General features: G+C 41.1%; 1 protein-coding gene across 1 annotated transcript in view; it reads right to left on the bottom strand.

Moving 5' to 3' along the window:
• Positions 1 to 5,574: 5,574 nt before the first annotated feature.
• Positions 5,575 to 12,637, bottom strand: part of LOC134346574 (butyrophilin subfamily 3 member A1-like) — a 141,840-nt gene continuing 134,777 nt past the window's right edge. Inside the window, exon 8 of the mRNA XM_063047991.1 lies at positions 5,575 to 6,214. Within this exon, the coding sequence (XP_062904061.1) occupies positions 5,682 to 6,214 (533 nt within the window). The 3' untranslated portion in view covers positions 5,575 to 5,681. The remainder of the gene's footprint in view (positions 6,215 to 12,637) is intronic.

Below are 12,637 nucleotides of genomic sequence, written 5' to 3'. Positions count from 1 at the left end.
ATAAATACCGAGCCCACATTGGGCTAGCAGACCTTTCTCCCGAAAGCGTCTCCGTCCGTAGATGCCTGCTGTACCTTGTTGTGTGGAATAAAGAAGCTGCTTTGTATCTACCAGTGACTCTGTCTCTCCGGCTATTTCATCCACGCTACAACAGTTTTATACTGTTTTTAGATTTCTACAAAGATTTTGATACTATTGAGCATCAGTTTATCTTCTCTGCTCCTGGTAAATTTGGATTTAGTCCATTATTTTGTAAGGCTGTTAAGGTTTTGTGCACAAACGCTAATATAGACATCCCACCCTGCAAAAACTCATTTCAGGAAGGTAGCACCATCAATTTGTGGGAAACTCCGGGAACTTCCGGGAGAGGTGGGATGTCTGCAATATAGAGTAGCTCTTTAGCAGCTAGCCAGCTAGTTTAAATAATGTTAACTATGCTAATGAACAAATGACAGCTGTTAAACTCACTTCAACACGTCTTTTACATTTTAACCCACCATGGGCAATAGAAAAGTCACTGTTGCAAACAGTGCAGCGAGCAACACTGTCATTATTTTGACCCCCATTAGGCAGGGGTACACTTTAGTGTAGTCTGGGGTGACGTATGTTTTATATTTTCTTATTTTGGAACACTCTGCCATGGCACGTGCTCGCTCTTGCTCTCTCTTGCTCTCGTGGTCTCTCTCACGCTCTCTCTCTCGCTCTCGTGGTCTCTCTCACGCTCTCTCTCTCGCTTGCTCGCTCTCAAAAAATTGATTTCCGGGACATTGTATATAATTTGCAGGCATCAGGGAGCCACTATTAATTTGTGGGAGACTCCCAGAACTTCCGGCAGAGGTGGGATGTCTGCTAATAGTTCTATAAAGTTGAAGTTGGGGGCTTCACCGAGGTTTGATGTGAATAGCGGGGTGAGACAAGGTCGTCCTATCTCACCTTATTTATTCCTTTTATGTGCTCAGCTGCTCACCTATTCCATCAAGTCTCGTCCTCTGAAAGGCATTTCCTGTGCAAATTCCAATTTTCTGATTAGTCAGGTTGCAGACGATACGACTCTCTTCTTAAACGATGCTTCAGAAATCTCGTTGGCTTTAAACTGTATTTCTGTTTTTTCCAAAGCCTCAGACCTCTGTTTAAATATTCACAAATGTGAATTGTTTCCTCTTAAAGACTGTGCTCAATCTATAATCAATAATATTCCAGTGAAAGACAAAGTTACATATTTGGGTATAACTATTGTTAAAAACGAATACTTAAGGTGTGTGGATAATTTTCAACCTCTTATAGACAAAACCAAAAATAAATTAAACCAGTGGCTTCAAAGGGACTTATCTTTGTAAGACCAGGTTTTGCTTTGTAAAGCAGAAGGTCTTTCCAGGCTTGTATATATAACTCTCCCCTTATACGTCAATTTAAAAAAAATCTGTAAAATGATAGACACCATGTTGTTTAACTTTTTATGGAAAAATAAAGTTCATTATATAAACAATCTGCTCTCATGAATAGTTATGACAAGGGGGTCTAAATTTTCTTGATTTTGAGAGTCTTAATAACACTTCTAAAATTATTTGGATTAAGCAATTTTTACGTAATCCTACTTCTATACGGAATTGTATTCCTTCTTTTGTCTTTTCCCAGGTTGGTGGATTGAAATTTTTTATTTTATGTAATTACAAAATAGACAAAGTTCCTCTCTGTTTATCTCAGTTTCATAAACAGATGCTTTTATCTTGGTCTTTGATTTACAAACACAATTTTTCTCCTTATAGTTACTTTATCTGGAATAACCACAACATAACTTATAAGAATGAATCTTTGTTTCATAAAGATTGGATTGATAATAATATTTTGTTAGTTAAACAGTTATTTATTTCAAGTGGTACTTTATTGAGTTATACTGAGTTTTTAATCCACTTTTGAAGCTCCTGTGACTCCAAAAGAATTTGCTGTTGTTATGGATGCAATTCCCTCTGGTGTAATTATGTTGTTTAGAAATACATCATATTCGGTATTTGAATTACCCAGCTTGGATCCATCCAGTAGAGCTGCAGGAAAGATTTGTTTTCCTTCGTCTTTAAAAAAAAATTATAGAGGTCTTCGAAGTCTGTTTCAAAAAGACATTACTTCTATACCTACGGCTGCTTGTTTTTCAAATAGTCGCTTTTGGAATCTGAGGTGGGGGAGTATTTGGGGCTTATTTAATAAATTTTTATTGAGGAATAAAATTAAAGAAATTTCATTTAAAATTATACAAAGATATTATCCAACCAATGTTTATTTGACAAGTTTAATTCTGATATTGAGACTAACTGTTCTTTTTGTGGTTTATATCCAGAGGATTTAATTCATCTGTTTTGGGATTGTGAATATGTTAAAACATTTCGGGTTTTACTTTTTGCTTTGAAAATGTCTTATTTGGGTTTAATAATAATACCAAATCTCACAGGGATCATTTCTTTATCATGAATCTTTTGTTAATTTACAGCAAATGTTATATCCATAAATTCAAAAACAGCAATAAGAAACTTTCATTGATATTTTTTATGTCAGACTTCAAACTATACGTTAATACTCTGAAAACCTCCCATAACCAGAAAGCTGTAGAGACTGTACAAATTTGTCAACGTTTCCGGTTAAGTAATTTCTGTAAATGTTTCTGTCTTCTGACTCCTTTCAGATATAGTTCCTTCTGTCCAACAGTATTTAGAGTGGATTTTCTTGTTTATTTGTATATTTAAAGTTGACAGTTATATACTTGTTGCTGCTTATGTGTGATTCCCTTTAGCGTATGTTTAGTGTTTTTGTATGTGTTCAATAAAAATATAATTTTAAAAAAAGGTTGCTTCCGGGTTGCAGGGTTTTACTTCCGGTCTGATCGACCGCAGTGCGTAGAAGGAACGGAACTAAAACCCCGCAACCCGGAAACAACTTCTCTTTACAAACAACTTTGAGTACCGGGAGTATTGTTATATTACCATTACCCTAATTAGTATTACTTATTTTTATAATGCTCACATTACAATAGTATTTGTGTATTTATTTTTCATTTTTTTCGCGATCCACCGGGATGAAATTCAGTGTATTGCAGTACCGCTTTCAACCAGAGGGTGGGGATGGCGAGCGGCCCAGAGGTCAGTTTCACGGTGCAGGACCGCCGCCTGCTGCTGGAAACCGGTACTGCAGGAAGCGCCGAAACAAAATGTAATTGCTGGGAACAGGCACAAGAATTTATTGTGTCCGGAATGTGGGCATCGGCAGCAGGAACAACATTCACTGCCCATCGACTGCCCTTGAGAAGGTCAAAATGAGCGACTTCAGCTGACAACATTTTGTAAGTTAACGAGCAGTTACAACATTTTGTTTCTGCCTTACCACCACCCTTACAAAGCGTTCCACGCACTCGCCACTCTCTGTGTAAAAAATCTACCTCTGACGTCCCCCTATACTTTCCTCCAATCTCTTAAAATTATGCTCCCTCTATCAGCTGTTTCTGCCCTGGGAAATACCTCCTATGGCTGACCACCCTGTGTGTGAAAATTCCTGCCATATCTTTTCCTTCTCACTTTATACGATCAGTTCTCGATTCCCCAGTCCGGGGGGAAAATGGGAAAAGGCTTTGAAAAGAAACCTGGTTAGCAGCCGACTTGAATCTGTCTGTCAGAGAGTGAAGAACACATTTACAGCATTTGGTATCGAAGGAAGTCAAGATTACAAATGAGAAGGCAACGGGATAGAATTACAGTGTGTGTTATTAGACCGAACCCACACAAGGAGCTGTAATGATGTAAAACAGGATTTCCCAGTGTGGGTCAAGAATTTGTAGATCCTTCCTCTCCCAGGGATGAGGTCTTTGGAGCTTCTGTTGGTGTCTCTGTAGCTCTGGGATTTTACGGGATGGGGTTGCTTTCCCCCTGCCCAACCCTCCTTCCTTTGTAGCCGGGCTGGGGACTGTCCATGGTGGCTACCTAGGATCTTTCTGTGCATAAGTTGGTCTCAGGTGTAGGCTGCACTACGAGAGCACTTGGTCGACTGCTAAAGCTACCAGAGAAATGAAAGCCGGGCAGCATCACTAAATGTCATCAACAGGTAAAAGCCCAGAAACCAGTCGTGTGGGCCTTAAATGCCACGACATTGAACGCGGAGACTACGTGTTGGTGTGGACATTTAAAAGAAAGAACTGTTTGGAACCTCGATTTGAAGGACCATTTCAGGTTTTGCTGGTCACTAACACAGCCATCAAGGTAAGAGACAAACCGTCATGGATTCACACCTCTCACTGTAAGATGGTGCCTAACCATGGCTGTTGGATTAGATCGTGTCCTTTCCCTGCCACGAACACTTAGGCTGCTGGGTGTGTACGGCTGTCCTGGCACATGTAGAAATGGATGTGTCCTTCACTGAAACAGAGATGAACTGTGACTTTAATTGGTCCGAGCCCTCAGCCCAGGGTATTTCTGGTACAATGACGATGGGACTGAGAAACATAGACCCTCCATCCCCTTATCGGATGGCCAGAATGTCACTGGGGATGGGGATGTAAATTTGGAAACAACCAGTGTTTCAGAGGATGGTATATACATCTGTAAGACAATAACCCCAGGGTAAAAAGGACTTAGTGTTACATAGAAACACAGAAAACCTACGCACAATACAGGCCATTCGGCCCACAAAGCTGTGCCAAACATGTCCTTACCTGAGAACTACCTAGGCTTACCCACAGCCCTCGATTTTCCTCAGCTCCATGTTCCTATCCAGGAGTCTCTTGTCCCTGGGGAATGTAACACTTGCCTCGGGAACCGGTAAAGCAGCACAGGAACTGATTAACATGACATCAGCACTGGAAAAGTTCGTAAATTAAACTGCATATGCTCTCGATCCAAGCCAGTAAGCAATATCTAAATTGTCGTCAGAATTGGTGCCGGTCCATACAGTGGCATTGCAAACCCAAACGGCTTTGGATTTTGCTTTATCCGAGAAAGGAACCATGTGTGCCCGGATTGGACAAGAATGTTGCACTTACAAACGACATGAATCAGGACAGCAGAACTCACTTCACAGATCACATCCTAGAGGCCACCAGGAAGATTAAGGGAATAAGAAACCAATTCCACAATGATAATCCCACAGGAAGCGTGTGGCCATTTTCTTTCCCACCCTCTCCATCTTCCCCTCCCCCCCACACTCCTCCCCAGCTCCCTCCCTTTATTCCAGTCTTCACTTTCCTCTCCGATCAGATTCCATCATCTTTGTCTCCACCACCTCTCCCCTCCCAGCTTCTGACACATTTCCACACTCCACCCCTCCCTCATCCGGATCAGCTGTCAGCTTTTACTCCCCCTTCCTTCCACCTTTCTGTACCGATTCTTTGGCACTTTGTGTGTTACCACCGGTCCCTGTCCCGTTCCCCAAGACTCACCCTGACCTCCCTCTCCCAGTCAGCACCACCACCACTTGTCCCAGTTACCCGGTCAGTCCCGGTGGACTTTAGCACCCGGGGGAGCCGGGGAGCTCAGGACCCGCCGCCCGCGGCTGCTGCTGAATCCGCAGTGTTTCTGTTCCGTTGACAATGCGGTAAACGAGTTAAAATTAATGGATGGATAATTCTCACATCGTGTTTATTTCACTCTCCGCACATTTATATTTACACTGACTTACTCCTGACGCCGGTCCCGGACCCGACCCGTTTACAGACCCGGAGCGGAACCGGAGCAGATTCTCAGCCGCTCGTTTGTATATACAGTCCAGAAGAAAGGATAAAGTTTCCCCGTGAATTTATTCCCATTGAAGGTGTGGAGATGGGACTTGGTCTCCGCGTTGTAAAATGAAACTGTCCCGGACTCGTAACTGAGATAAACTCCCACCCTCCCGGGGATGGGACCGGCAGGGAGACGGGACTCAGGGGAGGTGAGAACCTTCATCTCGTCACCATCCCGCCCGATGATCCAGAATCCGGTCTCCGGACTCGGTGTGACCGATCCCTTCCTCTCCACAGACTCTGCGGCGACTCCCAGACACCACCACCGATTCCCCGTCACCTCCACCTCCCAGTAATGTCTCCCCGATGTGAATCCCTCCGATCCCAGCACACAAGGCCAGTATGTGAACCTCTTCCCGGTGTCAGGGAGATTCCTCCGGGTCCCGGTCCGTCTCACACTCTTCCGATCCTCAGACACCTCGAGCAGCGGATGCGCCGTTTCCACATCCAGGGTGACAGAGACTGGGGGGAGAAGCAGAGAATTAGAGAGTCCCCGGGGATCGGGGGGAGACTCGGGCAGCGCGGCCCCGGGATCGGACCGGGGGAGAGGCCGCTGGGCCTCAGGCGCAGTCCGGTGGCCGACAGGAACCTTTCCCGGGGTTTTACACAAACACAGCGGATGGACAACCAGCATCTTCCCGAGGTTCTTCCACCTGGATGGAGAGCGGAGTTTTCCCGATCAACACACTAAAACTCTGGAGGATCTCAGCGGGTCAAGCAGCGTGTGTGGAGGGAGATAGACAGCCGATGTTTGAGGCCGAAAGCCAGCAACAAAAATGGAAAGAAAGAGGAGGTAGGTGGTGTAAACGGGTGTGAGGAAGGGCTGCGGCAACAACTGGATCCAGATGAGGATGGGGTGAGTGAAAACTGGAGGCATTTAAGGAGGTCAGGGAGGCTGTTCGGCGGAATTCAGTCATCCTGACCAACTTGCTTCAATGAGCTTGTCCCACTTGGATGTATGTATCCATTATTCCTTTAAACTTCCTCTGGCAGCCTCCTCAGCTCCAGGGAAAGTCCCAGCCTCTCCTTGTAAACCAAACCCTCCAGTCCTGGTAATGTCCCTGTAAATCTGTTTTATTCCCTCTCAGTTTCATGACAGCCTTCCTTTTGAAAGGTAACCAGAACTGTACATCTCAGAAATTACCTAGGCTTCCCTGTTTAACTAGAATTTCCCTGTTCTCTTTTTCAATTAAATTTTTAATTACTGAATTCTTTTTGATAGTTTTTTACAGGTATGGTACTCTCGATTATTACTTGGGTGAGTTAAGTCTAATACTCTTTGATGGTACTGTTTTTTTATATGTACAATTTTAATTCGTAGTGCATAAGTTGTCTTTTTTTAATGAACTGTTAATTAAACGGAGCTTATGAAGATATTCAGAAACTGGAAGTTGGGTTTAGAGGTAATTTTTTTTCTGAAGAGCTTTCTGCTGTTCTTTGGTAGCTTTCTTGCTTTGGGATTAGAGAGAGGGGAGGGTTCCCTAGTGCCGACACTATTTATACAACCCTTAGTTATTCTTTCTTACTCAGGACTTTCTTTTGTCCTGATTTTCATGTCTTATACTTTTGCCCCAGAGCTGTCATTTGGATGTTTCTGCCTACTACCCTTGATGTTTTTTTTAAATCACAGTGGTCAGCCCATTGAATCTTATAAACTGGAATGTTAAGGGATTGAACCATTCTGTAAAAAGAAGGAAGGTGTTTTCACATCTTAAGCAGCTCAAAGCTGACATTGCTTTTTTGCAAGAAACACATATTCGTATTTTTGATAACTCTCGCCTTATGTCTAGCTGGGTGGGATAGCACTTCCATTCTGCTTTTCCGGCTAAAGCCAGGGGGGGGATTTCAATCCTTATTAATCAGAATGTTCCCTTTGAGCTTCACAACAAAGTATCGGATACAAATGGTCATTTTATTATTGTCTCTGGGAAACTGTATAATAATAGGGTAGTCTTGGCTAACCTCTATGCTCCCAACTCAAATGATGTGGACTTTTTTGATCGTTTTTTTCTCTTTATTGCCTGACGTGAGTTTATATTCCCTCATATTGGGCGGTGATTTTAACTGTTGGTTTGATCCAGTATTGGATCGATCCTCCTCTGTTCCGAGACTCACAGGTAAATCTGCTTTAGTCAAATTAAAGCAACAGACCAATTATATGCCCAGACCAAAAATCCCAAACTGTATAAGAAGTGAGAAGAACTTCAAAGTAAATTTGACCTCATTTCCACTCAGCCAGTTGAACGCCAACTTCTTGAAAGTAAGAGTCGATTTTATATTCATGGTGATATGTCCGGTAAATTTTTAGTTAACCAACTAAGACGCTCTAAAGCTAAACAACAAATTACAAAAATTTGAATGGGAAGTGGGAACATTACTTTGAATCATTCTGATATTAATGATACATTTAAGAACTATTATTCCTGATTTTATACATCTGAATCTTTAAATGATAGTATCTCTATTGAGCATTTTTTAAACAGTTTTAATATTCTTTCACTCTCCTCTGACTTTAAAGCAAAACTCAATAAGCCATTATCAGTAGAGGAAATATCATCTGCCATCTCTGCATTGCAGTCGGGTAGATCTCCTGGACCTGATGGCTTTTCTGTAGAATTTTATAAATCATTTTCTTCACTGCTTTTGTCTCAATTATTTTTAGTTCTATCTGATTCGTTTAAACATGGCAAATTGCCAGCATCATTTAACGAGGCATGTATCATTCTTTTAGCCAAAAAAGGTAAAGATCTAACAGACTGTTCTTCGTATAGGCCGATTTCTTTGTTAAATGTTGATGTTAAAATTTTGGCTAAAATTTTGGCTTCAGTTTTGACTCATAGATTACAGAACATTGTACCTTCTATTATTTCTGAAGATCAAACTGGTTTTATTAAAAATCGCCTTCCCTTTTTTAATATACAGCACTTATTTAATCTCTTATATTCACCCTCAATTGGGACTCCTGAATGTGTTATTTCTCTTGATGTGGAGAAAGCATTCGATCGTGGGGAATGGAATTACCTTTTTGCAGTTTTAGAAAAATTTGATTTTGGACAAAGTTTTATTACATGGATTAAATTGTTATATTCATGTCCTACCGCTTCTGTTTTGACCAACTCTCAGCAATCCCAGTCTTTCAGCCTTAAACGTGGCACCCATCAAGGATGCCCTCTAAGTCCCTGACTTTTTGATTTGGCTATAGAACCACTGGCGATTGCGTTTCGTAGCTGTGCTGAATTGATGGGGATTTGGAGTGGAGGTGTGGAGCATAAAGTTTCCCTTTATGCCGATGATCTTTTACTTTTTATATCAAACCCGACTACCTCCTTACCCCCAATGTTTTCACTCCTTAATAAATTTAGTCAGCTTTCTGGTTATAAACTTAATTTACACAAGAACGAACTCTTTCCAATCAATAGAGAAGCACTAGCATTAATATTCCATGACCTCCCTTTTAAAGTAGTTAACAGTCAATTCACTTATCTTGGTATTATAGTAACAAGGAACTTTAAGAGTCTTTTTCGAGAAAATTTTACCAATCTTCTAAACTCTACAAAACAGAATCTGACACAGTGGTCACCCTTGTCCATGACTCTTGTAGGTCAAATTAATGTTATTAAAATGTATATCCTTCCTAAATTTTTGTATTTATTTCAATCTTTACCAATTTTTATTTCTAAAGCTTTTTTTGATGCGTTAGATTCTATTATTTCGTCCTATTTATGGAAGGGTAAACGCTTTAGACTCAATAAAGCTCACCTTCAAAAATCTAAAAAGGAAGGGGGTATGGCCTTGCCTAATTTTGTTTATATTATTGGGCAGCCAATATTCCTTGTCTTAGTTTTTGGTCTTTCTTCCATAATCAGTCTGACTGCCCAAAATGGAGTTGAATTCTAGTAAGGATCTTTCCATTTCTGCACTTCTCGGGTCCGGACTTCCCTGTCATTTGCCCAGACTAATTGTAAATCCTCTTATTAGACATACTGTACTCTGAGAATATGGGCTCAGTTCAGAAAATGTAACGACCTTCATGATTTCTCTCTCTCTACCCTATTTTATACAATCATCTTTTCCTACTTTCTATGCGGGATTCAACATTTTATCATTGGTATAGAAAGGGTATTAGGCTTTTTGAAGATCTTTTCATAGGTAATCATTTTGCAACTTTTCAATAACTGTCTGTAAAGTTTAACCTACCTAATGCTCATTTCTTTAGATATCTTCCAATTAGGCATTTCATTAACCCTTTGATATCAAACTTTCCTGAGAAGCCTGAGAAAAACGTTCTGGACCTGTTTCTTTGTATCAATCCATTGGGTAAATATCTGTTATTTGGGATAAGTTAGTGATCTTGAGGTGTGCCCCCTTTGATAAAATTAGAACTGCCAGGGAGCATGATTTAAATATTTCCTTATCTGATGCGGTTTGGGATTCAATTCTGAAGTCAGTTAACTTAACCTCTTCATGTGCTCGCTACTGCCTTTTGCAGTTTAAGGCTGTACACAGGGTTCATATGTCTAAAACTAAATTATCACAGTTTTACCCTGACACTAGTCCCGTTTGTGATAAGTGTAAAGGGGTTGAGGCTTCTCTTATGCATATATACTGGGCCTGTCCTTGTCTAGAGAAATTCAGGAGAGAAGTTTTTTCAACTCTCTCTCATATTCTTAATTGGCACTTAGAACCTAACCCTCTGATTGCTGTTTTTGGCACTTTGGGTGAAGTAGACATGCACTCGAGTCAGACTAAACGTCGAACATTTTCCTTAGCCTCTCTCTTGTTGAGATGGTTAATTCTTCTTAGGAGGAGAGATGCTGCCCCACCCACTCATGGTCAATGGCTGAGTGATATTATGTCCTGCTTAGACCTTGAAAAGATTCATTATTCATTTCTTAATTCGGACATAAAGTTTCATAAGGTGTGGGGACATTTTCTTCAATACTTTCATAACTCCTTTTTAGATGAGGTTTATCCTTTTCTCTTGTACCACACTCCCTTACTTTCTGCTTTTTTTTCCTGTATGTTTTATGGTTTTTTTTGTTGGGAATTACATTATAGTTTTGGTAGTCAGCATTATATTTTCTTTTTTTAATATACATTTACAGCTCTGTGGGGTTGAATGCTCCAATAATTTTTTTTCTATACACAGAAATGGTTGGCCTGGGCTTTTTTTCTAGTGGGACGTTGGGGAGGATACTAATCTTACAAGATTTTATTTTGGGTGCTTTTTCTTTGTTGTTATGAATTATATATTGGACATGTTTTGCACTGTATAAATCTCCATTTTGTTGATGGTTTTTTCCTGTAGCTATATTGTAGAAACGCATAAAAAAATTTAAAAACATAAAAAAAATTACACCCTTGTAAACCATTTCTATGGTTTCCATGTCCTTGACAAAGACTCTGTGAATTTAAATGAACTGAATGACTGAGACCCCACAGCCCTCCGGTGCAGAAAATTCGGAAGATAAACATCCTTTGTATCATATCCAAGCCTTTCCTGCTCTGCCGTCATCCCTGCCAGTGTTCTTTTCCAATGAATTCTGGCCAACTCCTTTCTCCTGCCTCTGTAATTACCTTTACTGCACTGTAATACGGATACCTATGACTTCTGCTTCTCCTTCTCAAATTTCCAGTGTGAATTCGATCATATTATGATCACTTTCCCCTAAGGTTTCTTCTACCTTAACCTTTCTCATCAATTCCAGTTCATTTCACCCATTCGAGAATAGCAGATCCCCTGGTGGACTCAACCACAAGCTGCTCTAAAAGGCCTTCTCTGAGACATTGTAGAAATTCCCTCTCGGAATCCCACACCAACCTGATTTTCCCAATTTACCCAAATATTGAAATCCCCCCTTGTATCATTGCCCTTTCGGCATGCACCTTCTATCCCCTGTTGTAGCTTGCAGACCACAAACTACTGTTTGGGGTTTGTATACAACTCCCATCAGGGTCTTTTTACCCTTGCCATTCCAAAGCTCTGTCCACAATTATTCAACACCTTCCGATCTGATGTCCCCTCCTTCTAATGATTTGATTTCATATTTTATTACCAACAGAGCCACGCAGCCCCCTCTGCCTTCCTACCTGTTCTTTTGATTCAATGTGCATCCTTGGACATTAAGGTCACAGATATAATCTTATTTCAGCCTCGATCAGTGAAGCCTACAGCATGATACTTGCCAATCTGTAACTCTGCTACAAGTTCATCTACCTTATTCTGTATACTGCGCACGTTCAAATATAACACCTTGAATCCTGTATTCAACCTTTCAGATTGTGCCCACTTTTTACATTACAACTCACCCTGTTGACTGCACTTTTCCCCTATTATCAGCCTCTCTTTGCCAGGAGTCTCACTACACACTGCCTCTGTTTGTAAACCAACTACCTCATCCTCAGCACGATCTCTCCGGTTCCCATCCCCCTCCCAAATTAGTTTAATATGCCACTCTCCAGGCATATGGCACCACTACTGTGACAAATGAGGAGACAAAGATAAGCGCCAATGACACAGAAATCTCTTCCCTCACTTCCCATAGTAACCTGTGGTATAGACTGTGGTCTTATCCATCCTAATACTTTACTAAACAACCAGCACATCCTCTTTCTGAATGTCGACATGTTCTAGCATATCAGCCTGTTTTGTGCTGTTCTCAGAAAAATCATTGTCTCTCTCTCAGTAGTTAATACTAAAGCAAAGTCTTTATTAAAGACCTTTCCAACCTCCTCTGACTCCAGGCATGTTTCCACTTCTGTCCCTGATCAGTCCTTCCTCACTCTAGTTATCCTCCTGTTCTTCACAATGTGTACAATGCCTTGGGGTTTTCCTTAATCCTACTCACCAAGGCCTTCTCGTGTCTTCTAACTCTCCCCAGTCCA

The sequence above is a fragment of the Mobula hypostoma genome, chromosome 5, assembly GCF_963921235.1.
Source record: "Mobula hypostoma chromosome 5, sMobHyp1.1, whole genome shotgun sequence".
NCBI lineage: Eukaryota > Metazoa > Chordata > Chondrichthyes > Myliobatiformes > Myliobatidae > Mobula > Mobula hypostoma.
Note: the sequence above shows the minus strand (reverse complement) of the source record. Positions and strands in the feature narration are given on the sequence as shown.